At 47.9% G+C, this 25,067-nt stretch overlaps 1 protein-coding gene across 4 annotated transcripts in view; it reads right to left on the reverse strand.

The window, feature by feature from the left end:
• Window positions 1-25,067, reverse strand: part of Sfxn5 (sideroflexin 5) — a 112,372-nt gene that overhangs the window by 60,580 nt on the left and 26,725 nt on the right. For all 4 annotated transcript variants that reach the window (XM_026411740.2, XM_077792018.1, XM_026411742.2 and 1 more), the window contains exons 4-6: window positions 13,197-13,223; window positions 12,568-12,622; window positions 10,707-10,732 (exon numbers count right to left, since the gene is read on the reverse strand). In XM_026411740.2, coding sequence (XP_026267525.1) covers window positions 10,707-10,732; window positions 12,568-12,622; window positions 13,197-13,223 — 108 coding nt within the window. The remainder of the gene's footprint in view (window positions 1-10,706; window positions 10,733-12,567; window positions 12,623-13,196; window positions 13,224-25,067) is intronic.

Consider the following 25,067-nt stretch of genomic DNA (forward strand, 5'->3'; position numbering starts at 1 on the left):
CACACACACACACACACACACACACATGTTGACAAATGAGCATTCTACCTTGTTGAACAGCCCCCACTCCTGTCCTAACAGGGCCTGGTGGCCTTGCTGGCAGCTCTGTTAAATCTCCTCATGCTGTCTTAGAGATGGATTAATTTTTGTCGAGAATTTCCCTGGATACCACTTACCATAATCCTCATAGTAACTCTGGGGAGCAACCCAAATAGATTATCTCCCATATTTTGCAAATGGGAAAACTGAGGCTTGGAGAAATTCAGTGATCTGCCCAAGTCTTTACAGCAAACCAGAGAAAGAGTCGGATCTCTGGAACTGTGGTTTGGCCACTATGACTCTCTAGTTTTAGGGTGCTCCTTCTCCAGCTTATCCCCCAGAGCACAAAGGGAGAAGGGATTCAGTCACCTCTCCAGCCCAGCTACAAAGAACTGTCTTTGTGTCACGTTCCAGGCTGCTCCCAGTGGGGAAAGCTGGAGCAGAGAAATAGAGGGTCCCTGATCACCACAAACACAGGGACCAAACATGGCAGTGTACAAGAATGGCCTTTGTAGCATCTAGGCAGGAAAATGGCAGCCTGGTTGGAAGTATGTGGGGTGTGCACAAAGCTAATGCCCACACAGGAGTTTGGGTCAGTGTGTCCTGGCTATGTGATCAAGGAAGAGGTAGAACTGAGATGAGGTATGAGTGAATGGGTGTGTGTGTGTGACAGAGAGAGAGAGAGAGACAGGAGCAGGGACAGCCCAGAGACTGGTTTGAGAAGGAGGGTACAGCAGGAGGCAGCTGGAGAAGATAAGGCAGAGAACACCAAACCATGTTGGCCAAATGGACCCTGGGAGCCATTTGAGGCCAAGGCAGGGGAGCAGGGTTCCTGCCCTCCGGGTCCTTACAGCCAGGCGGGGGGACCAGCAGCGTTCAACGCCAGCTCCATTCCCTATTAGGCAAAACGCAGCACCATCTGCACAATCCCAGGAGCAAGAGCAGATATTTTATAACTTCCTTTTTTCTTTTTAAGTCTACATTAAAAATAAATGTTCCCTTCAGCTCTCAGATGTATATCTCTGGTGCAACCTGCCCACATTCCCTCCCGCTGCCCTTTCCAGAACATGGCAGGGGAAAGGAAGAAAGAGATGGATAGAGAGAGGGAGCCAGTCCACCCGGCTCCAATGCCAGTGGATCGCACCTCTTCCAAGAGGGAAACGCTGCAGGCGTGGCCGCGCAGACTGTGGAGAGAGCCCAGAATGCGCCGGTACCAAGGAAAGTGGAAGGAGAGCGAAACAGGAGCCAGCAGCTAGGATTGCTACCCAGCCTCCACCCTATCTTGCTGCAGGACCTTGGCCAAATCGCACATCCTATCTTTGCTCCCATTTATAGTTCATACCATGGCTGGAGTCCCCTCTGCTGCTCCAGTCCCCTGGTGGCTGTCTTCTCTGCACATCTGTCTGTATTCTTGCTGTCCCCTTCCCCTCGGGTGCATCCACAGCTGAGGACCCTAGTAGTTAACATTCAGCTTCTGATCATCTGATGCTAATGCTAATATTGACCACATGTAGGTGACTTGAGCTCTTTTTGTGCCTCTGTTTCTTCATCTGTTAAATGTGGGGCCCCCCTGGCACCTCTCTGGGTGGTCAGGAGAGGAAGGACAGCATGGGAAGAATGTGGCTCAGGGTCTGGTGCACAGCTCCTGCAGGCCAGCTATTAGTGTCATTCCCCTCCCGCCTCTAGTTCTTTCCCAGCTTCTGATGGTCCCTTCTTTCTCTGAATCCCACAACTTGCATTACACAGTTGAACATCACCTTTGAACACTAGTCTAAGCCCTCAAAGGATAGGGAGCTCCTCAAGGTACAATCAGGGATGATGTCCCCCAAAGCACATGGCCCAGGACAGGACCCACACTCCAGGGTGGGAGAACACTAACTCCATTTGCTTTTGGGGAGGTGGTTTAGTGAAGTTGGTGCTGATCCCTCCCCACTCCCTGCATCTTAGCTCTCACCACAGCATCCTAGGGGGAGGACTGTATTCCACGCTGGTGGCTCTGCTTGGCCATCTGACCTGCTTGGCCAGGGGGATGTGGGAGGAAGGTGCAGTGTGCCAGTTCTGATGTCCTCCTGTGCACCCAACACTGCACTAGGAGATGTCCCTGGCTGGTCTTCTGGTCTGGGGAGGCTAGGGCAGACAGAGAAGAGGCTAGCCAGGTCTGCTGATTCCAGCTGACCCATGGGACAGAGCCGCCCACGGGACAGAGCCAGCTGACCCTGGCCAACTGCAGGTCCCCTGTAATGCTTACAGACATTCCTGCAGTGCTCGGGTGCTTGTTACACAGTGCCATGGCAGCAACTGCTGACAGAGGGGTACCGCATACAGAGTGAATCTGCTGTCCATGGTCCCAAATTTTGTACTATGATGAATATACCTTGAATTGTCTCACCAGTGGTGTTGGTTCCTAAGTGTCCTTGCTTATCACCCCACCCACCAGGGGCCGTCAGCTCACCTCTGGGGCTGTCCTGGGCCAGCATGTGCTAGACCCTAGTCTCAGGACAAAGTAAGGAAGGGGACTAATGGTCCCATGTAGAAAGGAACCCACAAGAAAACCACAGCTTCCTTGCAGGTCTCCTCCTTCTGAGCGTTTGAACCACAGCAGACAGATGAGGCCTCAGTCTGGGAGAGCGGCCATCTGTTTGGTCAGGAGTGGGACATGAGCAGCTAAAGACAAGGAGAGGGGCAGCAAGGCCACTAGTCAGCACTCTGTGCACCAAGACAGCTGGTCTCAGAGAGAACCGAGCAGCCCCCTACCCTCTTGGCCACCCCCCCGCCCCCGGAAACTGACTCAAGTAATAGAAAGATTTTTAAAGTGTGGAAAATCTGGAGAGGAAATAGGATGTGCGTGAAAACAATTGGGTAGTAAAACTCACACCAGGGGAAGACGGCGGGGACAGAACGATCTTGCTCACCGTGAAAATGGCAGTAATAACCGTCCCTCTCCCCTCCACCAATCCCCATTTGACTAATCCATCCAGGAACTCACCCACCCACCCAAGATGAGGTGAGATCCCCTCACAGGCTCCCTGAGTACGCCTCAGTCCTTTTCTGTCTTCCTCAAGAGCTTCAGAGGGGTGTGACCACAGGACATTGACACCACAGACCTGAAGTTCACACTGCTAGAGGAACAGTGCTTTGACATGGCCCCCCTTCTCCCACCTCACTCAATTCCCCAACGTTCCTCTCTTATGTGTGGGCCACGAGCCCCGGTACCCAACAAATTGCCAGGTTCTTTTTTATTTTTTTTCCTTCTGCTTTGTCTCCATCTTCTGATTTATATGGCTAATGATCTGAAAAGTAATGCCCCATGCATTCGGGGTTTGGCTATTTAAAAGAGGCCAGATAGTGAAAGAAATATCAGCTTCTGATCATCTGTCAGGTGAGTGTCATTTGTCAGATGAGTGTCTCTCCCTGACTGGTCGATTCTAGCTTAACTGGACCAAGGACTCTTGCGTGGTATGAACTAGGACAAAATGGCTGGTGTTCGGTCACACTGAGGACAAACAGGGAGGAAACTGGGATTGTGGTTAGAATGTGTGAAATAGCAATCTGGAACGAGAAGGATTGGGAAATGTCAGAATGGCTCTGGGATGTGGCCACGTCCTCACATAAAGTGAGTCCTTGATGGCCCACCCCAACTTGCCCCCACCTCCTGAACATGGAAGGACACCCAGCGACACCTTCGGACACTGAGGGTTCCTGTGTTCACAGGATCATCTGTAGTGTCACAGGGAAGGGACTCAGAGCACAGAGTGTAAGCTCTTAATATCCCAGGAAGGACAGAATCTCATTTGGATTTCTCCCGAGGCCACCAGACTCCCTGATGAGGTGCTCTTGGTCCACCCTCCTCAGCTTCCGGGCTGGATCTGAGCCTTTTGAGAGTTCCAGATGTGACGGGGAAGACAGCAGTTGGGGAGGGAGGCACAGATGCTCCGTGGAAGAGCCTCAGGCCCTTGGCATCTGAGGCACCACGGTGGCCAAGGGTGCAGAGTACAGGCAGCAGCTGGGGAGAGGATGAAGCAGGACAAGGGCTGAACCCCTGGGCCAAGGTGGCCTTGCCCTCCCCAGTCCCACATGCATGGAAAGAACAGCGCAACGCACCTCTTGGTGCCATCCCAGGAACAGAGACACCGGTTACAAAGAAGCCGCCACGTTGATGGGGTCTCTTCTGGGAGGATCCCCCCAAAGGGGTGCCATAGACCACGGGGGCCTCGGGTCAGCCTGGGTGCACGGGCTTAGCCGCCGAGCTTATGTATAAATTGGGATCTTCTGCCACACACCAAAGGGGGGAAAAGTTCCCATCTTTAAATGTTAAGCTTAAAATAAGACACTACACGGTGCCAGTGGATCTGTGAAATCTGCTGACTAAACTGGCAGCAGCCCCTGGGAGGAAACCAGCTCATTTCTCCCGCGCTCTGGTGGGGGTGGGGGTGGCTCTCAGGCAACGGGGAGCAGCATCGGGGGTCAAGTCCTGGATGTTGGCCTGGGCAGAAGAGGGCTTGGCTGTGGCTTCCAGAAGCTTCTCGGTGGAGGCACCTGCCAGGCGCGCTCACCCCTTCCCTTCCTCACTCAGGGGCCCGGTTCCTAGCACGTTTGCTGGCACCGCCGATTCTATTTTGGTGAGCATTTTCAGTGGCTTCTGCATGCGTGTATTTCTTACCCACTCTCTCCGACCAGGGGCTTCCCGAAGGTGTGGACTGGAACTTTCGCTGCCCTAACGACGAGGCTTTGCCGCGGGGTTCGCGCTGTCAGGGGACAGCAGGGCCTTAGAGGAGCTGAGGAGACGGGTGGTGCCAGGCCTCCGGTGGAGTGGCAGAGGGCAGGATTAGGAGTGGCACAATGGGTCCTCGTGCGGCTTATGCAAGTCCAAGTGCCACGATGTAAGGCGACAGGCTGAGGCCACGCGGGGCCTGCCTCTGGTCCACTGTCCTGATTCCCATTAGGTGGCTACTTGGGGCCGGGAAGCGGGTAGCTGAGCTCGGGGTTGGGGTTCTAGCTGCCAGGGGCCTGCGGGGAGCCACTCCAGGTCCAGTGACCTACTCTGCCTCAATCAGAAAACCCCATGGGATTTCGGGGGTCAGCACTGTCCTTGCACGGGGCACCTCTGTTCACAGAGAGGGTTGGTCCTCCCAGGACGGGCGCAGCACACAATCCTGAGTGGCATCGCAGTGGATCAGCACCGAGCTCCTGGGGCTGGCAGGGCTGCCAGGGGCCGCAGTGATGCGCAGGCTGAGGAGGGAGTGGGAGAAGAAGGGGGAAACCTCAGCGATGCCTTGGGAATAGACAGAGCTGCATCTCTGGGTGTGGCGGGCTCATCCCGGTTGATGGCAGCCATTGACCAAGAGTCCACTGGGCCTCTGAGGGGAAATGAGATCATATTCACCTTTGTCCTTTCAAACACCCAGGTCTTTGGTTGGGCAAAGAAGTGATTGGGCCAAATGATACATCTTTTGTTTTTAAATGTGGATGGAGTATTTATAAGGATTATTATGGCAGTCTCTTTTTGCCTACCTATGAACCATTATTTCCTTCTTTCTTACTAATAAAATATAAATTTGGGGGGTCAACTATATACCAGCTAAATCCCACATGAAGTATAAGCAGAACTGTTGTGTGGGACTTCCAAGAAGATTCCTTAAAGAGAACTGACTCAGTAAGGAGATACATCCTTTTACTTCTCTTCCTTATCCTCCGTGCAATGTGAATCTTGCAGCTGGAACTCCAGCAGCTATATTGGTCTGCGAGATGACTTTTAACAATAGAAGCCTGAGTTGAAAATGGGTGATGCAGAAACATGGAAGACTGCATTCATGATGATATCATGGGGTTCTACCTACCTTTAAAGTTCTTAGACATGTGAGAGAAATAAACTACTTAAACTAATACTATTACTTCGGATTTTTTGTTATATGAAGATGATCCTACTTCTAATTAATATAATCACCTGCTACAGAGAAAACCACAATAAACCCCAAATGGCAGAATTATGGAGGTCACACTCTCTGAAAATAAGATAAGCCATAAAATTACTTAAAAGAATAGATTTTTATTTATTTATTTTTTTTTAGGTGTAGATGAACACAACACAATGCCTTTATTTTTATGTGGTGCTGAGGATCGAATCCGGGTCCTGCCAGCGCTAGGCCAGCGCTCTACCGCTGAGCTACAATTTTAGCCCCAAAGAATAGATTTTTTTGAAACCCACCAATCAGAATTTAAAAATGTATTCTTTTGATTAATTGACTCAAAATCATAATTTCAACTTGCTTAGAAAATAACAACACAGGATCATCACCATATATATGAACACCTATTAGATAAAGCCAAGTAGTAGATATAGACAGAGGCAAATTCATAATGCTAAACACTTTCATTAGAAGGAAAAAATGAGAATAAGTAACTAAGCATTCCAAAGTTAAGAAAACCAACCATAGACAAAGAAGACATAAAACAAAAGCAAATATGAATAAATTAGAAAATAAAATAGAAAAATTGATAAAGAGGGCCAAGAGCTGATTCCCAAACACAACTGGCACGGATCAAGTTATATTTTTTTATTATTTTTTAAATTGTAGATGGACAGAATGCCTTTATTTTATTTGTTTATTTTTAGGTGGTGCTGAGGATTGAACCCAGTGCCTTACACATGCTAGACAGGTGCTCTGTCACTGAGCTACAGCCCCAGCCACGAATCTAGTTATTTTAACAAAAGGATGGAGATGAGGGGGATAAACTTGAAATTAATCAAAGGGAAGACCATGATATTTTAAAAACACTGACATTTCAAACTTTTCTATAACAAAGACACCAGGGAGAAAAGAAAAGCAGCTGGAGAAGAGATTTGCAATTTACATAATTCAAAGGATTAATATCCAAAATAGAAAAAGATCTACTACAAATAAATTAGAAAAGTATAGCCCATGGAAGAATGGAAAGGGTATGAACAGGTAATTCACAGAAGAAGTGGCTAATAGTAAATGAAAAAAAAAAAAAGCACACTCTTTTTGGTGTTCAGGGAAATAAAAATTAAAACCATAATGAAAAGCCACCTGGCAAATTAAAAAAAAAATGAATAGGAATGTAACAGAGATGTGGGGAACTATCTCTTCTTTGAAGGGAAATTCAGGACTATCCATTAAGACTATAAATGTGCATGGTCTTTAAGGCAGCAAATTCACTTTCTGGAATGTGCTTTGGAGAAATCCTTATTCTTGTGAGAAAAGAGCTGTAGGAAGATTTGCCACAACATCAGTGTTTTTAATGGCAAATAATGAGAAACACCTTAAAACTAGGAAATAGAATCCCACAGAACAGAAGAAACAAATGAATGGAGCCTATTTATATGTAACTGCTTAGTAAGGTAATTGCAAGGTAATTGCAGGTGAATACATTAGTTTTTTTTTTTTAGTTAAAAAAACTGCAAAACAAAATTAAAAAAAAAAAAACATTTTATTTTATTGCTGGAGATAGAACCTAGGGTCTAGGTTCTTACCATGATAATTGTGAGCTCTATCACTGAGCTACACCCTGAGCCCCATTTTTTTTTTGAGGCAGCTACTAAAAAAAAATTACATGTATGTATGTATGTATGTATGTATATATATTATATATATATTGGCTTATAAGTACACATATGCCTACAAAAAAGCCTGAAAGTTCACACCAAACTCCTATCAGAGGTCACTTCCAGCCACAGATTTGGGGTTGAGACACATCTGTGTTGTTTGAATTCTGAGCTAAGACGACATTCATACACCACTTGTACAACTTTTAAAATATTCTTTATAAAAAAAAATTCTTGGTGGTATTTTTGAATCCCAAAGAACATATTCATGTATTACTTGTATAATTTTATAAAATATACAGAGAAGATTTTTTAAATCCCAGAGTTATTTCTGAACTCCAAAGATAAGAAAAAAAAAATAATCAAACGATTCCAGGGGAAAGAGGAGGGGTAGTTCACTTATAGAGGAAAAGAGATTAAGGCCAACTATTGTTCATGCATGAAAGGGGGGAAAACGACATTTCCAAGTTCATAAGAACGCAAAGGCTGGATTGTCCACTTACTTTGAATGTTAGTCAAAGAAGCTTCTAGCCAAACACAAAACACACAAAGCTTAAATAATGTGACATTTAACACAGCTGTTAATAAGGACTTCATAAAATGAAATTCCAGATTATTTCCAAAAATTTGGAGGGTGCCTAGAAGGGAAACGGTAAGTTAAAAACTAGAGTAAAATTATATGTAAAAGTCTCTTGCTATATAGGTAGTGTTGGGAAATCACATTCATTATTTGATTCTTGATACACACACACACATATAAATATAATACAATCTCTCTGAACTATAAAATAATACAGATGAATGATGACTAGGAAAAATTAGGATGTTCCTCTTCCAAGCTACTTAAGAAACTTAAAGGAACAATAAAAACTATCACTCTAGTACAAATCAAAATAGAAATGGAAATAATAAATAACTTTAATGAACAAACCAGCAAAAAAAAAATTGTTGACTAGGATAACATGGTCACAATAACCAGTGGCAGAATAAACATGAATGGGATCCCCATATGACTAAAACTGACGATAATGTTTCTCAAATTGGGTTAAAAAAAAAAAAGTAAAATTCACAGGATGTGGCACATGCCTACAATCCTAGCGACTCAGGAGGCTGAGGCAGGAGGATCCCAAGTTCAAAACTAGCCTCAGCAACTTCACAAGGTCCAAAGCAACTTAGTGAGACCCTGTCTCAAAATAAAGCTAAAAAGGCTGTGGATGTGGCTCAGTGGCAGAGCATCTCTGGGTTCAGTCCCCCGTATGCCATAAAATTACAAAAAAATAATAAAATAAAATAAAGCAAAATTTGGCTAGATTTCAAATAAAACAAACCTATAATGCAAAACGGCACAAAGTAAATGACTCTGACATAAAGGTACTGGCAATGACGTACAAGACAAATAGACTAAATAAAATAGAAATAGAAATATTAGTGAGATAAAACAGAATTCAAGGCAAGAATATTCAATAAAATAGAAATATTTCACATATGTGTGACAGACAAAAGAATATAAAGAAAATACAACCATCATGAATATACCAAGCACCACTGCACTAAAAAATACATATAACAACTGCAAGAAATGCAAAAAAAAAAAAGAAAGAAATACACGCACACACATACACAGTAGGAACTTTACAATCCTTTCTCAGAATATTTCAGAAAAATGTAATAGTTTCAGAAAAACTACATAAGGATAGATATTTGAAAAATAACTTCTGTTGACATATTTACATATAAAATTAACGACATATGCATAAAGTTAGATAGGAGAAATAAGTTCTAGTGTTCTACAGCACAGTAGGGAGACTATAGCCCATAGCATTTCATCATTTATTTTATAAAGAACCAGAAGAGAGGAGTTGGAAGATTCCTAACACAAAGAAATGATCACTTTTAAGGAGAAGGAAATGCCAGTCACCTTGACTTAATCATTATAGGCTATATACCTATTTCAAATTATCACACTGAACTTCCTAAATATATATTCTAAATTTTTTAATTAAAAATGTAATCTGATGAAAACAGACATCAGTTTTTTTTCAATTAAAAATATATATGTATGAGCTGGGCGGTGGTGGTGTGCACCTGTAACCCTCAGTGAGGCAGGAGGATGGCAAGTTCAAAATCAGCCTCAGCAACTTAGCAAGGTCCTAAGGAACTCAGGGAGACCGTCCCTGTTTCAAAGTAAATAGGGCTGGGGATGTGGCTCAGTGGTTAAGCACCCCTAAGTTCAACCACTGGTACCAAAATATATAGACATAAATATAGATAGATAGATAGATAGACATATATGAAATGAAATATTTCAAGCATACAGAAAAGTCTAGAGGATAATATAATGAGCATCCTTGTGCTGTCAAGTCTTATCATTTGTCAAATTTTTATGAAAATTTTTTCTTTTCTAAGAGACAAAGCACAAAGACAAATGAAACACCCCCTTTTTTCTGCTGGATTCCATTGTCTTCTCTCTCACCAAGGTGAACCAAACCTCAAATCTGCTAATTGTTCCCATGCATGCTTTTACAGATACACAGAAAATACACCCATAAACTATATATGATATTGCTTTGCTTATTTTTAAGCATGATCTAAATGACATCAGGGAGCATTACTACTCTGCTACTATTTTTTCATTCAACTGTCTTTGAGGTTTATCCATATTCATAATGTGGAATACTTAACACAGGAAAGAAAATAATGAACCAGCTCTAACCCCGATTCCAAAACTGAACAAAAAGAAGATGGAAAACCCTTTTGGAATTAATTTTAAACTTTTGCTTGCAGAAGGCACCTTTGTACATCTCCTTCCCAAGTCTTTTTGGAAAACTTCCCTACTTTCCCGGATAGTTCAGGAGGTGAAAAACACTCAGGGGGCAGGCCCTTTCCTGTCATGCTGGGTGGAAGTCAGAGCACCTTTTATCAAAAACAAGCTTGACATGGGATGCACAGCAAGAGAGAAAAGAGAAATCCGTACCATTTTCTCTGAGGGTTTCCCTCCAAGAATTTACGCTAAATCAGTAACTCAGTCAAATATTCACAAACTATGATGTAAAGTTATACATTCAAAATTTCATTAAAAAAATCTTTTGAAAATAGCACTTACAATTGGCGTCCCGAAAGGAATGTAACCTGTGAGTGGGGAAGAGAAGCGTCAGGTCTTATAATCCACCATCTCAACCCAGATGCCCAGGACCTCCAGGCTTGGTGTTGGCAATGGCGCTAGCCAAGGGGCTCAGGACAGTTAGGCAGGAGGCACCTCTAATGCAGCCCTCCCCGTGGCCAATGTGTCCCGCCTCCTTCCCTCAGTTCCTCTATAGTCAGGCAGCTCTCACTCTCCTCCCAAGCCCAGAAGCCTATTTTTGCAGGCAGGGTTACCCCAGCCTGGGACCACCACAGAGGTGGGGGTGTCCCATGATTTCCTCCAGGAGGCACAAGGACCCCTGTCCGCACTCATTACGCAAGCCTGGCCACCTTCCAAGGACCCCAGAATGCTTTCCTTCTTCCCTGGGCTTGTCTTTTTTTTCCTTCTCTGACAATCATGACTGTTTCTGGAAATAGAATTTCCTACCCACCTGAAATATGCACCTCTCTTTGCCAGAGCTGCTTAAATCTCTAGTGCCCTAGTTGCACGCCCATGCAGAGCAATGGAGAGCTGGAGTGAACTCGGCCATGCCCTGGACGGAGTCTTCTCACTGCTTATGGCCCCACTGATGCCAACGGGCAGCCTCGTGCCCTCTGACGTGTGGCACATACTCTCTGAGTTGCACGTGCAGCCAGCGTTTGCATCCCAAGTGCAGGTAACTGCATGTGTAGCATCGTCCTCCTCCTTCCTGCATCCCTCTAGGGAGAGTCCTGTTTGGTCAGGGCCTCCGAGGAGTATATGACTCAAGAAGGTCCAGAATTACAGGAGAAGCCAGGCTCGGGATGATAGCCTGCCAGGCCCAGTGTGGGGACTGGGGCCACTTACAGCCACAGCTCCAAGGTGCTTAGAGCCTTTGCTGCCTTGGAGTTCTTCAGGGCAGAACCAGGGGCCCCTGGAAACTAATGGCCCCAGTTTGCACAATGGAATCACATGACCTTCTGTTCACTGGCTGCTTAATCTCTCACCTCCATGAGGTCAGGCTCTTTGGGGATGGGAACCCTAAATGATTCATCCAACTGTAGCCTTTTTCTCCAGCCACATAAGGTCCCCCAAAGGCAGCAGCCAGTAGTCACCCTTATGGCTCAGGGTGGCTACACTCATTGTACTGAGAAAGGGCAAGGAGGCGTCCATACCCCAGTATGAGTGTCACCCTCTGTGGTATGATGCTGAGCAAGGCTGGGAACCTCTCAGAACCATGGAAAGGACAACCACACCAGCCCTAGTCTGTGTAGGGCAAGTGCTGTCTAAGCCTCTGACACAAACATACAGAGCTGTCCTCCAGTGACCATTGGGTGGGGACAACCTGGAGGCCAATATCTTGTCTCCCCCTCTGCCCACTCGTCTCCACTGAACAGGAGTCCAGCCTTCTCCGTGGGCAGAGTAGTGCAAATAAGAGGACATCCATTACTCACAGGATCAGAGAACAGGAGCTAATTTGCAGATGGCTGCCCAGAGGGGGCAGCAGGGAGCAGGACTTGGAAGGAAAAACAGGATGGTGCCTGGGCCGAGGCAGAGGCAGGAGAAGCCAGGGCTTGCCCATAGCAGGTGGCCCCCAGTGAGGATTGAGTGGGGGCACCCATGGGGGCTGCATCTCCAGCCCAGCCACTCAGTGGAAAAGGCAGGCGGGTGCCGTGGGGGATCCTGAGCCTGGCCAGGTTCTCATACAGTTGAGCCAAGATGGACCCAAAGGTACAACCAGGTGTGTGACGGGCTCCGTCCCCTCCTCAGGCAGGTATATCTGGACCGTCTTGGAGCTGTGGCTATATAGTCAGCTGTGACCACAGCTCAGGCTGGGCTGAGCCAGAGGGTCCTGGGAGCTTACCTGACATTCTAAAAGGCATGAAGATCTTCTCATTGGTGTCCGGGTGCAGAATAGCCTGGCAAGAGCCGGGAATAGAGCACAGGGTGGCAGTCGGGGAGGGGAGAGGGAGAGGGCAGGAGGAAGGGGCAAGCAGAGGTGTTAGGAGAAGGAGGGGGAAGGACAGCTTCCCTCAGAGACACAGATGCCAGTGGCTACGTACTGCCTCTGGCTAGTTGGTCCTTTCCACCATTCAGGACAAGAGAAAACCAAAGAGTGGGCCCCGACAGCACCCTCCTCCTGACCAGTCCTTAAAGCTGAGTGGGGGGAAGACATAAAGCCCGTGGAGTCCAGGACGGTGTCTACTCACGGGCACATACTCAGGATCTGTGGATGGAGCCCGGTCCTTCCTGGCACTCACAGCACCCAGGGAAAGGCCACCCTGGCCCGAGCCCCAGGCTGAGAAGCTCAGGCCCCCGGGTGCTGGGTTGGAAGGAAGGGGTGAGGTGGCAAACAGGAGGGGCGAGGCTGGGAGGGGAGAAGGTGGGCGTGCAATAGCCATGGCAGGGAGGGGTTTCTGCTAGAACCCGGGGACAGGGCGGCAGGATCCAAGAAAACACCGGGGACAAAAAAAGAATCCAAAATGAGATTACCTGCTTGATTTTCTGTGCACTCCAGAGCTGAAAAAAAGAAGAAAACACACATTAGAAGCAACCCAAGCCCGGTGTGTGGTGCGTACCTGTAATCCCAGCAGCTTGGGAGACTGAGGCAGGAGGATTGCACGTTTGAGGTCCGCCGGGGCAACTTAGTGAGGCTCTGTCTCACAATAGAATAAAAAGGGCTAGAGAAGGAACAAATCCACCAAATCATGCTATGTCCGAGTATGAATATACCACAATGAACCCTGACTATATATATATATTATAATGTGCTAATTAAAATAATAGAAGGGAGATTGGTAAAGTAAGTAGATCAGGGGGAGGAAAAGAGGGAAAGAAAAAGTACTGGAGAATGAGATTGATCAAATTATGTTATGTGCATGTTTGGATGTGGCATAATGAATCCCCCTATTATGTATAATTATAATGCACCAATAAAAAGTCTTAAAAATAAAAGACATGGCAAAATTTTTAAAAAAATGTCGGGGAGGGACTGTGGATGTAACTCAGTGGCAGAGTGCTTGTCTAGCAAGCGTGAGGCTCTGGGTTTCCCCCCAGTATGGGGGGCAGGATTAAAAGTTTAAGGTCTCAAAGCCTTATTTTCTAATCAAGGAATTAAACTCCAAAAGCATCAGAGTCTCATGATGTCTTTTCACCCGAGAGCTAACACCTGGAGGGTGTGATAAGACAAAGGGCCTCAAGGGCACAGCTAGGGTTTACATACAGTTGGTTAGATCATTCAGTCCAAGGGTTTAGTCCATCTAGGGAAGCTCCCTAGTTGATGCTAAGGTGTGCTCACTAAGGTCCCCGATCTCAATGGATACATTTCCACTGTTTCCCAGAGTCACGAGCTACAGTGCAGCCCGGCTTTTTGCAGAGATAGGCTGCCTAGAGCCCTGGTTCTGTCACGGCCAACCCTGAACCTCAGTTTCCTCATCTGTGACACGAGGATAAGAGCTGGCTTCTGACACAGGACTGTTGAAGAGGTATCTAAACAGTGCTTGGAGCAGCATCAGCCCACAGTATGTGTTCACAGCTGCTCACTGTGGTTAATATTATTTATTCCTGTTGTCATTACAAGAAGGTTGTGAGAAGAAAAGGGTAACTTCAAATGAGGGATGAGCTGTTTCTTTCTAGCACAGCCAGACTGGGGTGGTCAGAGAAAAAGAACAATTTGTCAATCCCTTCAAATGATATAAATACTGCCTTTCATTGACTCTGGACATCATTGATTCTAAGACGAACTATCATGAGCTACAGAAGAAAGAAAATTGACCTGGTGTCCAGACCCCCCAATTCCATTTTAGAGATGCTAAAATGTGATAAAATCATCTTTAAAAAAAAAAAAACAGTAGCGCATACCTATAATCCCAGCTGCTCTGGAGGCTGAGGCAGGAGGATTGCTAATTCAAAGCCAGCCTCAGCAAAAGTGAGGCAGTAAGCAACTCAGTGAGACCCAGTCTCTAAATAAAATACAAAATAGGGCTGGGAGTGTAGCTCAGTGATCCAATGCCCGTAAATTCAATCCCTGGTACACCTCGCCCCAAAATCAAACAAACAGGATGAATAAAAATTGATATTGTGGGCAAAACAAAGGCCAGTGCATGTTAAATGGAGGAAGAAGGGCTTGGGGGCTAGAAAGAAAAGCCTTCCCACAGCTGATATTTAAAGTTTTTAAGGTAGACTAGTTGTAGCCAGGTGTGATGGTGCATACCTGTAATTCCAGCAACACAGGAGGCTGAGGCAGGAGGATCACAAGTTTAAGGCCAGCCTCAGCAACTTAGTGAGGCCCTAAGCAACTTAGCAAGACTCTGTCTCAAAATAAAAAGTAAAAAGGGCTGGGATGTGGCTCGTGGTTAAGCACCCCTGGGTTCCATCATTAGTACCAAAAAATATATATATCAATAAAGTAGAATAGTTGTTATGCTTTATCTATATGGTAATAATGGTCATTGAAATATAAAGTAAGATGCAGAAGTTAAGCAGCTCTGGGGAGTAAAAATAGGAGTTTTAAAATTGATACATTAAAGTTGATGCTTTTTATTCACAGCTGAGTCCCTCAAAACTTAAATCCCAGCCTAATTAAGGCTTATTTTAGATACATTTCAAACATACTTGATTGTCTGCTATTCCAGACCAGGCAGATTAGAAGCAGTAGATCTTTTAAAAATAATAATGGGGAGACAGAGGAGGCTGCAGAGAGAAAAACCAACTGCAGAATCCCTGCAAGCACAAAGGGAGGTGGGAACATTAGGGACGAGAGGCTGGTCCTGTCCCCTCTGCTCAGAAGGTGCTCCAAGTCCAGGCTCTGTCCCAGGTGCCACCCAGGGTGGTACAACTCCTGACACCTCCACCTCCATCCGATCATAATCTTCCATTTCTCACCTCTGGATTCACTGTCCAGCCTCCAGGGAGGCAGGAATTTGCCTTTCAGTACCATCTCCAGGCACCATCTCCCAGAGTGCCTGGCATATAGTAGGTACTCAATAAGTGATTGGTGAAGGAATATCATCCTCTAAAATAGAAGTATATCTAGGACTCGAGTTGATGAGGGACGGAGAGCAGAGCTGTGGGGGATAGCAGTGTGCCCCACGTACCTGCACCCACAGATAAGCTCAATGGGAGGTCAGTGGCCTCTGCCCATGAACCTGGGAGACGTTCCAAGCAAGAAGATGAATGGGGCGGGGCCAGAGAGCAGGGGGCCCAAAGCCCTAGCTCCAGAGATGTGGAATCCGAGCAGCCCAGATGTGGGGGTCACAGGCAGAGGGGCACAAGTCCAAGGTCTGAGGACTATACATGGGCCTCCAGGAGCCTTCCCATGTCCACACCCAGAATGCAGCAGACAGGAGGGTGGAGACCCCTTCTCTTGGAAATAGAAGACCACAAAGAGGACCACAGGCTCTGCCCCCGGTGCAGTAGTGGGAAGGAGGCCCCATTCTGGGGATCTAGGGCCCTGTGATTTCTGTCTTGACTTTCTCAATATCTTTACCTTTGAATTTGTGTCAAAGGCTGGTGAACAGTGGGGATGTGCCAGGGGCCTGCAGCCTCAGTGCACTCCTGTCCTGCCACCCCACTGGCCACTGCCCTCTAGGCACCCACACAGTGACCACTGACACCCGCCATTCCTGGCAGAGGGCTTGGTGCAGGGAGGATGGGGTAGAACCAGTGGTCCCCAATGCTGGGACATGGAGCAGGGTTCTGGGTGCCTACAAGTATCTGTGCTTGCCCCACAGGTGTCCCTGTGGTCAAGGAAGTGTGACATTAAATAGCAAATAAAAAACACCCTGGGGCTGAGGTTGTGGCTCAGCGGTAGAGCGCTTGCCTAGCACGTGGGAGGCCCTGGGTTTGATCCTCAGCACCACATAAAAATAAACAAAATAAATGTATTTGTCCATCTACAACTAAAAAAAAAAAAAAAGTGTTAAGCCAGGCACAGTGGCTCATGCCTGTAATCCCAACGGCTCAGGAGGCTGAGGCAGGAGGATGGCAAGTTCAAAACCAGCCTCTGCAACAACAAGGTGCTAAGCAACTCAGTGAGACCAGATCTCTAAATAAAATACAAAATAGGGCTGGGAACGTGGCTCAGTGGCCGAGCGCCCCTGAGTTCAATCCCCGGTACTGCCCCCTCCCCACAAAAAAAGCACCCTGTTAAAAGGCTGGAGAGGAGAAAGTGAGGAGGAGGGAGAGGGAGAGAGAGAGAGGGGAGGGCAAGGGAGACCCCACAGAAAAGAGGGGAAAGCTTTTTTCTGCCTTTTGAAGAAGGATCTTGAATTTTCATTTTGCATTGAGCACCCCAAATTTTATAGTTGTCTCTGCCTATACATCAATTGATATTTGGAGGACCTAAATGAAAAAGGTCCCTGCTAAGAGTCTGCACATGCATGCATAGAAGATGAGCTCTGAGGACATGAGACAACATAGGGACTCAGGAAACTTGAGAAGCACTGCAGAGAACCTCCAAAGAGTCAGACCTGGAAAAGGAGCTATGTGCAATGAAGAGGGATGGGGGACAAACCTCGGCTCGGCCACCTACTGGATGTGTAGCTCTGGGAAAGCTATTTTGTCTCTGTGCCTCAGCTTCCTCATCAGTCAAATGGGTTGTTGGAGGGTAGGAGAGACAGACGGTGCTCCGCAGCCCTACAGTTTGCTTTTCCGTAAGGGTGCACAGCTGCTTGGGAAGCCAGCCTCCCACAAAAGGCAGGTGGGCTCCTGGGACTGGGCACTGGCTGGTGCACTGATAGTAGAAATGATAATCCCTTTGCTTGTCCCCAAAGCCTCCCAAGAAGGATCGAGTGGAGGACAAGGGAGCCCTAGAAGATGGTAAAGTCATGAAGTGAAAAGAACCTGGTCCCTGGCCAATAGCATGTGCCAGGTCCATGCAGTGCACTGGATTCAGACAGGATTGAGAAATGGACCTTACAGCGGTAAGTCCCTGAAATCTGGGGCTTGCTCGTTATAGCACTTGGCTTAACGTGACTAACACAGAGGGTTAAATGAGATATGCATATATAAAATATTTGACTCATAGAACGTGCTCAGTATGGTTGCCTAAAATAGAGGGGAAGCAATTAAAATGAGCAGTTTTTAAAGGATTTAATCATCTCGCAAAGCAACTGCATCTTCATTGTTCTATTCACTCCATGTGCCTGCGAGGTGGGGAGGTTCTTTCCGGACAGGGTAGCTCAACTCGAGAGACCACGTGGCTCAGCCAGGGTCCCAGGGGCCTGGTGGCAGTATGGAGACGGGGCCCCAGGTCTCCTGGGCTGTATGCTGGGTTCCCCCTTACCCGCCCATCTGGAGCAGGCCAATGTCTGAGCTTGGCTAGGATGACTGCTGGAAGCCTAAGAGGAGGGAATGGCTGGCACTGTCCTAGGGTCCCAGACCCCTCGGTGCAGCTGCAGGCAGACGCCTCCCACCAGCACACTCAGCCCCTCCCACCAGCACCTAGCAAAACAGCACCACGCTTATAAGCCATCTGCATCCCTTGGATTCTAGGACTGTCTCTTCCACCTCTGCCCACGGGGCAGCGACAGGGCATCAGGCAGAAGTGGGCTCAGCGGCACAGGCAGGAGTGTGGTAAGAGTAGCAACAGGAGGGTCCCGAGGAGGCCAGAGCCCGTAGACACATCCTGCAGTCCACAATGACACCACCCAGCCAGCCAGCAGATAGGCCAGTGCCACAGATGAAGACAGCGGCAAAGCTTCCTCAGGAATACACGCTCTTCTGTTTTGCCAAGCATTTTCCCTAGGAGGCTGCAACTCCTGTTAACTCTCACTTTACAGAACTGAAGAACAGAGAGGTTAAATGACTTGCCCAAAGTCCCACAGCAGTGCAGGTATTTGAACTTAGCTCCAAGTCCCCACTCTCTTTTTTTTCTTTTTTTTTGTGTTGGGACTAAACCTAGGGCCTCCCACTTGCTGGGGCAAGCACTACACCACTGAGCTATTTCCCTATCCCCTCCAAGGCCCCACTCTTAAATACCATGTGGGCTTGTCTCTAAACACTGCACACGTTGTCCTGCCCTCATATATTTGGCCTCTTTTCATATCAGTGCACAGAGAGATGTATTCTTCTTAGTGGAAACTTTGAGGATATTATAAACTGTCCTGAACTGGGGACGGAGCTCAGTGGCAGAGCACTTTCCTAGCATGCATGAGGCCCTGGGTTTGATTTCCAGCATTGGAAAAAAAAAAAAAAAAATTTAATAAAAATAAAAATAAACTGCCCCCTACTGGTGGACTTTTAGGCAACTTCCCATCTTTTTTTTTTTTTTTTTTTATTGTGATAAAATACACACAAAATTTACCACCTTAACCACATCCATCCGGTTGTGCAAACACTCACATATCCATCTCCAGAACCTTCCATTTCCCCAGCTGGAACTCTACCCCCTAACATACCTCCCCATCCCCCTCTCCCAGCTCCTGGCAGCCACGGTTCTATTTTCTGTCCCTATGAATTTGACTACACTAGACAACTCACATGAGCAGAATCATACAATATCTGGGTTTGGGGGGTGACTGTCATACCTTTTGTCACAGTTATTATGAACCATGCTCTAGTGAATTTCACTGGCGTTCTCATTATTATATCAGTGTTTGAAAAAAAAAGACCAAATTTATGCAGATGTTTCTGGCAGGATATAGAAGAGACTGATGGCTACTCTAGGGAGAGGAAGTGGGTAACTGTGGGAGAGAGGGGAGACTTCTTTCTTCATTCTCTGATCTTTTTATACCTCTAGAGTTCTGTATCTTATTCATAAATTACCTACTCTGTTAAAAAAGAAAAATTAAAGGTAAGGGCTAGGGATGTAGCTAATGGTAGAGTGCTTGCCTAGCATGCGTGAGGCCCTGGGTTCTATCCCCAGCACAGGAAAATATAAATAAATCCACTAGAAAAATGGAAATGGTATACACAATATACAGCCCTTTATGGATGCCTATGGCATAGACCACTAAGTGTCCAGTTAAATCTCTGTCCTTCTATTCCATAGTTACAGAAAATTGGCCGGCAGGTGGCTGATATGCTGCCCTGCATTTCCCAGTTTTCTTTGCAGTTAGGTTTGTCCATGTGTCCGAGTCCTCAGTGGCACTGGTGGGAAAGTGAGGTGTGTTTTCAGGTCAGTGCCTCCCCCACCCATGCTTTCTGTCCCCTCCTGTGAAGAGCTAAGATGTGGCTGCAGCTCAGCTCAGCCCAAGGAGATGGTAGGGAAGCATGATACAAGCCCTGAATGCCCCTGTGGAGCAGAGCCACTGGCCTGTTACCCAGGAGGAAATGGCCTTGTCTTATTTGAGCTGGGGCGTTTGGGGATGTTTTTATTGCAGTGACTGGATAACTCCAATGTGATCCATCTCCTTGGGGTTAGATGAAACTACTCTCCCATGATGGAGAGGAAGGGATGGAAGTGAAGATGGTTTTTCAGGTCTTGTGGCTTGACCTTGAGCCTCAGGAGAGCTTGAGTGGGAGGAACATCTCCATTTTTAATGAAAATTCCTAGTCGTAACCTGATCTTACCTGGGTTTATCCCCTGTCCATGCTGCAGTGAGGACAGCCAGGATCACGGACATTGGCCCTGGCTCAGTCACTACCTGGCCTGGTCTTCCTAGGTGGTTCACGTCACACGGTAGACCTGATTAAAAATTAATCACGCAGGAGAAGGGGCAGAAGGAGGAACAAGTCTCTCCAGGGTTCTTCCTGCCCAACAGTCCGCTAAGCCAGGTCCAGCTTCTGGGGAGGCCAGGTGAAGGATCCCGGTCTGACCCCTTAGCTCTGCGCTTCTCCCTGTGACCTGCTGGACCCATGAGTTAAATGCTAGAAGCAGAAGTGGCCATGGAAGTCAAGACTTGGTTGCAAATTTGAAGTTTCTTGGGCTGATCCTGCCAACAGGGTACAGCAGAGGATTATTCTGGGATGTTAAGCACTGCCAGCGAGGCCCACTGAGACACGGTGGATGAGCCATCTACACAGAGAATCTAGGGGCCACAGTGTCTTCCGGAAGCCCTCTGAACCATCTCCACTTCAAATTATAATCCCTACTTGTGACCTGATCTCATTTTGGCTCAGCCCAGAGCCCAGCTCCCTCTACGCCTCCAACTGAAAATAAAAATGTGCAGCCCTGATCTCTGACTGGCTCCAGGGACAAACGGGTGTGGATAAGAGACTTTGGACTTGGATGTTTTCAACTTGGAGAAGGAGGAGAGGGGGCAGTGTGGGGAAAGAGTGCGGAATGGTGGAAAGGTTTGCTGATTTTAGAAGTGGCCAGCGTCTCCTCGGAGCTGCCCTCTGACCCTGAGTGTCAGTATGGAGACCAAGCGAGGGTCAGGGTTGGGTCGCCACATGCTTCTAGGAGAGCAGGACGTCCCCCAGCACCCAGAGGAGAGCAACTGCCCAGGCCCCACCCCCAGTCTGGCTCGCTCAGCTTCCCCTCTGCCTCCTTCCAAGCTGCTTCTCCAAACCTCCTAAGGCAGCATAGACAGAGCCTATTTAAAACAACCTCCAGAAGGTAATTAAACAGAGCCTGAAGGGGATCCTTCTGTAAGGCAAAGGATGCCTCCATCAAACAAACAAAAAAGAAACTTCCCAATTTATCAGTTGGGCCAATTGCATTATACTTCACCATTAATTCTGTTGCCATGGTAACTCCCAGGTAAAATGTACCTGTACGAGTCTGTGGAGGGGTGAAATAACCTCCCACCAATTCTCTCTCTCTCTCTCTTTTTTTTTTTTTTTTTAAGTTTTGCAGTTCTGGGAATTGAACCCCAAGGGCCTCCTGCATGCTAAGCAAACACTCTACCACTGAGAGACATCCCTAACCCTTACCCCTAGGGGCACATAAAAGAAAAGAGGCCCTCTTCTTGATTCTGTAGCATAGCATCTACTTCTTATCCACATAGCTTCTCTTCATGGAGAGGACAGACCCTGGGGTTGAACCAGGTTATTGTCAGGATTAATAATTGATTTACTTAGTGAACAAATATTTATTGAGCATCTACTAGGTGCTGAGCGCTGCTGTCCATGCTAAGCATATATCAGAGGAAGGGGGGGGGGAATCAGACAAAGAGCTCTGGCTTTTGTGGAGCTTGCCAGCTAAGGGGGAGAGAGGATAAGCAATAAAAATAATAAAAAATAAATTCTCTGCTATGTTAGAATGATTGGTGCTTTAGGGAACAAGGGAAAGTGGATCAGGTAAGGGGATTGGGAATATGTGGCAGTGATGCGGACAGAGGTTACAGCAGTGGGGGGTCAGGGTGGGTCTCAGAGGCGACACTGGAGGAAATTCTCAAGGGAGGGAATGGGCTCTGCAGGCAGAAAAGGCAGCGCAAAGACCCTGAGGCAGAAATAGGCCTGCTAGGAGTGTTTGAGGGACAGCAGGGAACCAGTGTGACCAGAGTGGACTGAATAAGGGAAGAACAGGGCGGGGACAGTGTCAGAAAGGAATGGAAGTGAAGTGGAAGAGGGGAACGCGACTTTTCTTAACAGAGCAGTGGTTCTCACTTAGAGGTGCTTTTCCTCAGGGGACATCTGGCAGTGCCTAGCGACACTTCCTGGTTGTCATGCCTGGGGAGAGGGAGCTATTGGCATCTAGTGGGAAGAAGCCAGAGATGCAGGTGAACATACTTGGGTGTACAGGACGGACAACCAAGAGCTACGAACTATGCGGGGCCGCATGCTGTGACGCACGCCTGTGGTCCTCGGGAGGCTGAGGCACGAGGATTGTGAGTTCAAAGCCAGCCTCGGCAACTTAGTGAGACCCCAAGCAACTCAGCGAGATCCTGTCTCTAAATAAAATATTTTTTGAAAAGGGGGCTTCGGATATGGCTCAGTGGTTAAGTGCCCTGAGTTCAGTCCCCAGTAACAACAAAACAAAACAAAACAAAACAAAAACTATGCAGTTCTAAATGCCAATGGAGCCAAGTCTGAGAAGCCGGGAGCAGAGGACCCAGTTTCGCAGGTCACTCTGCCTGCTGCTGTGCTGATGCTGTCATGGGAATGGATGGAGGGACCCAGGTAAAATGGGAAGAACATCTAGGAAGCCACTGTAGTTACCTAGCCCCAGAGGTGTGACCATATCACCTGGTACAGTACCTGGCCCAGCCTGCACAGGCCTCGGCTAACAGGGATCACTGTGCTAATGACACTTGTCAAGCCAGTGCTGGCCGAGAGCAACAGGGTGCTGCCCAGGAGTCCCAGAACCTGAGGTTGGGAGTCCAGGTAAGACTAGCCAGCCAGCTCCGGCAAACCTGCAGACACGCACAGATTTGGGGTGCAAGTGCTATTAAGCCTCTGGCATTTACTCTGCTATTTTCAGCAGAATCCAAACACAGCTGACCCCATTTTCTCTCCGAGAGGAGAAGGCTCGCAGGATCTCTTACATCCCAGCTGCCCTTTCTCCTTGGCAGGCTGCAGACATAAATCCATGCTGCCTGTGGGCTCTGAGCTGCCTGTGTGCTATGCTGGGTATAGAGTAGGCACTCAATAAAGGGTGGCCCCATCCCTCACCTCTGGGGAATGTGGAATGATGGTGGAGTCTCCACTCAAGAGCCCACAGTGGCTGCTGGAGACCTGCGCTCGGCACTTGGGTTACTCTAGTAGCTTCCAGCCTGGTTTCTGCAGCAGCGCTTCCTTCCTGGTACACCACCACCAGGCTGGCAGTACCACTGCCATGCCACTCCCTGGCTCCAGAGCTTGCAGTGGCTTCCTCTGGCCCCACATCCAGCATCTCTTCCTGGTTTTCAAAGATTTTCGCAATCTGGCCTCTAACTTTCCTTTATCCTTGAGATTTATTATCTATTTGTGTCGCAACCACTCAACATGGTAACAGTCTCTGAAGGAGATATCAGCCCCTCATGAACAGAAGACCGAAAGCAAGGCCATCAGGAGTGGACAGACTCTCGGCACACTTTCACAATACCCACTGGTGAGGTGCCATACCTGGAGGGCAGCTCAGATGGCAAACCGGTAGAAAAGAGTGCACACAAGTTACCCAGTATTGCCCATGACATTGGGACAGGCCTGCAGGCATTGGGACATAGTTTCAGGATTCCGACACACCCACCTGCAAGAGTGCAATGGGGCAGGCAAGAGCAGGTGCAGATGAGGTCGCTGTCCACTAAGACCAAGAACTGCCCTGGGTCTCTTCAAATAGCATAAATATGACCCTTGAGCAGGGCCAGCCTGGGCCAGGAGTTGGTGTGTCCTTAATTCCAGATCACTGAGGCTTCCTCAAGCCTGGAGTTGACTCGATATCACTGACCCTTCTCTTCCTGTGTTTGTGGAGGTCAGAGGGGGTGTTGCTTTTTGACTGTGGCCCAAGAAGGCACCAAGAGACCCAATGCCACGAACTCTGGGTAGCCCCGAGGACTGGGGCTGGGGGGAGAGGGAGGATCTGCTTCTAGGGGGCTCACACCTAAGAACTGTGCTACCTGGTCATTCGATGGCCCCTGCAGGCATGGCCACCTCAAGCCAAAATTGGGAGGCTCAGCTATTGCCAAGAGGCCCCCCAGACTCCCTCCAGTTCCCTAGAGGCACATGGGAGCTTTCAGGACAGAAGACAAAGAAGGCCCAGGAAACAGTACAGACAGCTTTAGGCTACTGAAGGGAGTGAAGAGAGAAAATGTGGCCTCATTCCCCAAACTCCAGGAGCTGAAAGATGTCCCAAGAGGCCAGCTTCAGCAAGCACAGGCAGAGGGGAGCTAGAGCCAGAGCAGACACAGGATCGGGAGAAAACATTCACGGGTCGGAGGACAACTTCAGGCCAGAGCTGGGTGTGCTATCACGTCAGGCCATCCAGGGGGTCCAGTGTCCATGGCCAGAAAGAAGTTCTGCTGCTCAGGAGTAAGACTGCAGCCCACCGTCCCTGCCCATGGCTGCCCATGACTCAGCACACAGTGCAGACTCCTGAGGATGGGTCCTGTGTGTCGCAGCACTCCCCGGGGCCCTGACAAGGGCATCTGGCCAAGGTGCCGCATCTACCGTGCGCCTGTCCTCCCTCCCCAGCTGCACTGCTGTCCAGCACATTCCTCATTGGCTTCCTGTGCAGGGCGGGCTCTCTCCACCCTGGACGGCTCCTACCCTGGGCCCCTCCTCACCAAACACCCCAGTCTAAACTGTTTCCATTGCTTTCCCACAGTGTGGTGTCTTCACCTGCCTCTGGGGGGTCCATGGGGCAAGAACCTACCTCATCCAGTCTCCGCCTTGTTCTATCCCCTGACCCCGGCCCCACAGCTGGCCTGGAGTGATGGGATCAAATAGAAAAGGGGTAAGAAAAGCTGAGTGTCAGCCTGAGACATCCAATATTTGACAAAAAGGAGTTCTAGAAGGAGAAAAAATTATCAAAGAAACTGCACAATTCTTTGCCATAATGGA

Source organism: Urocitellus parryii, chromosome 12, assembly GCF_045843805.1.
Source record: "Urocitellus parryii isolate mUroPar1 chromosome 12, mUroPar1.hap1, whole genome shotgun sequence".
Lineage (NCBI taxonomy): Eukaryota > Metazoa > Chordata > Mammalia > Rodentia > Sciuridae > Urocitellus > Urocitellus parryii.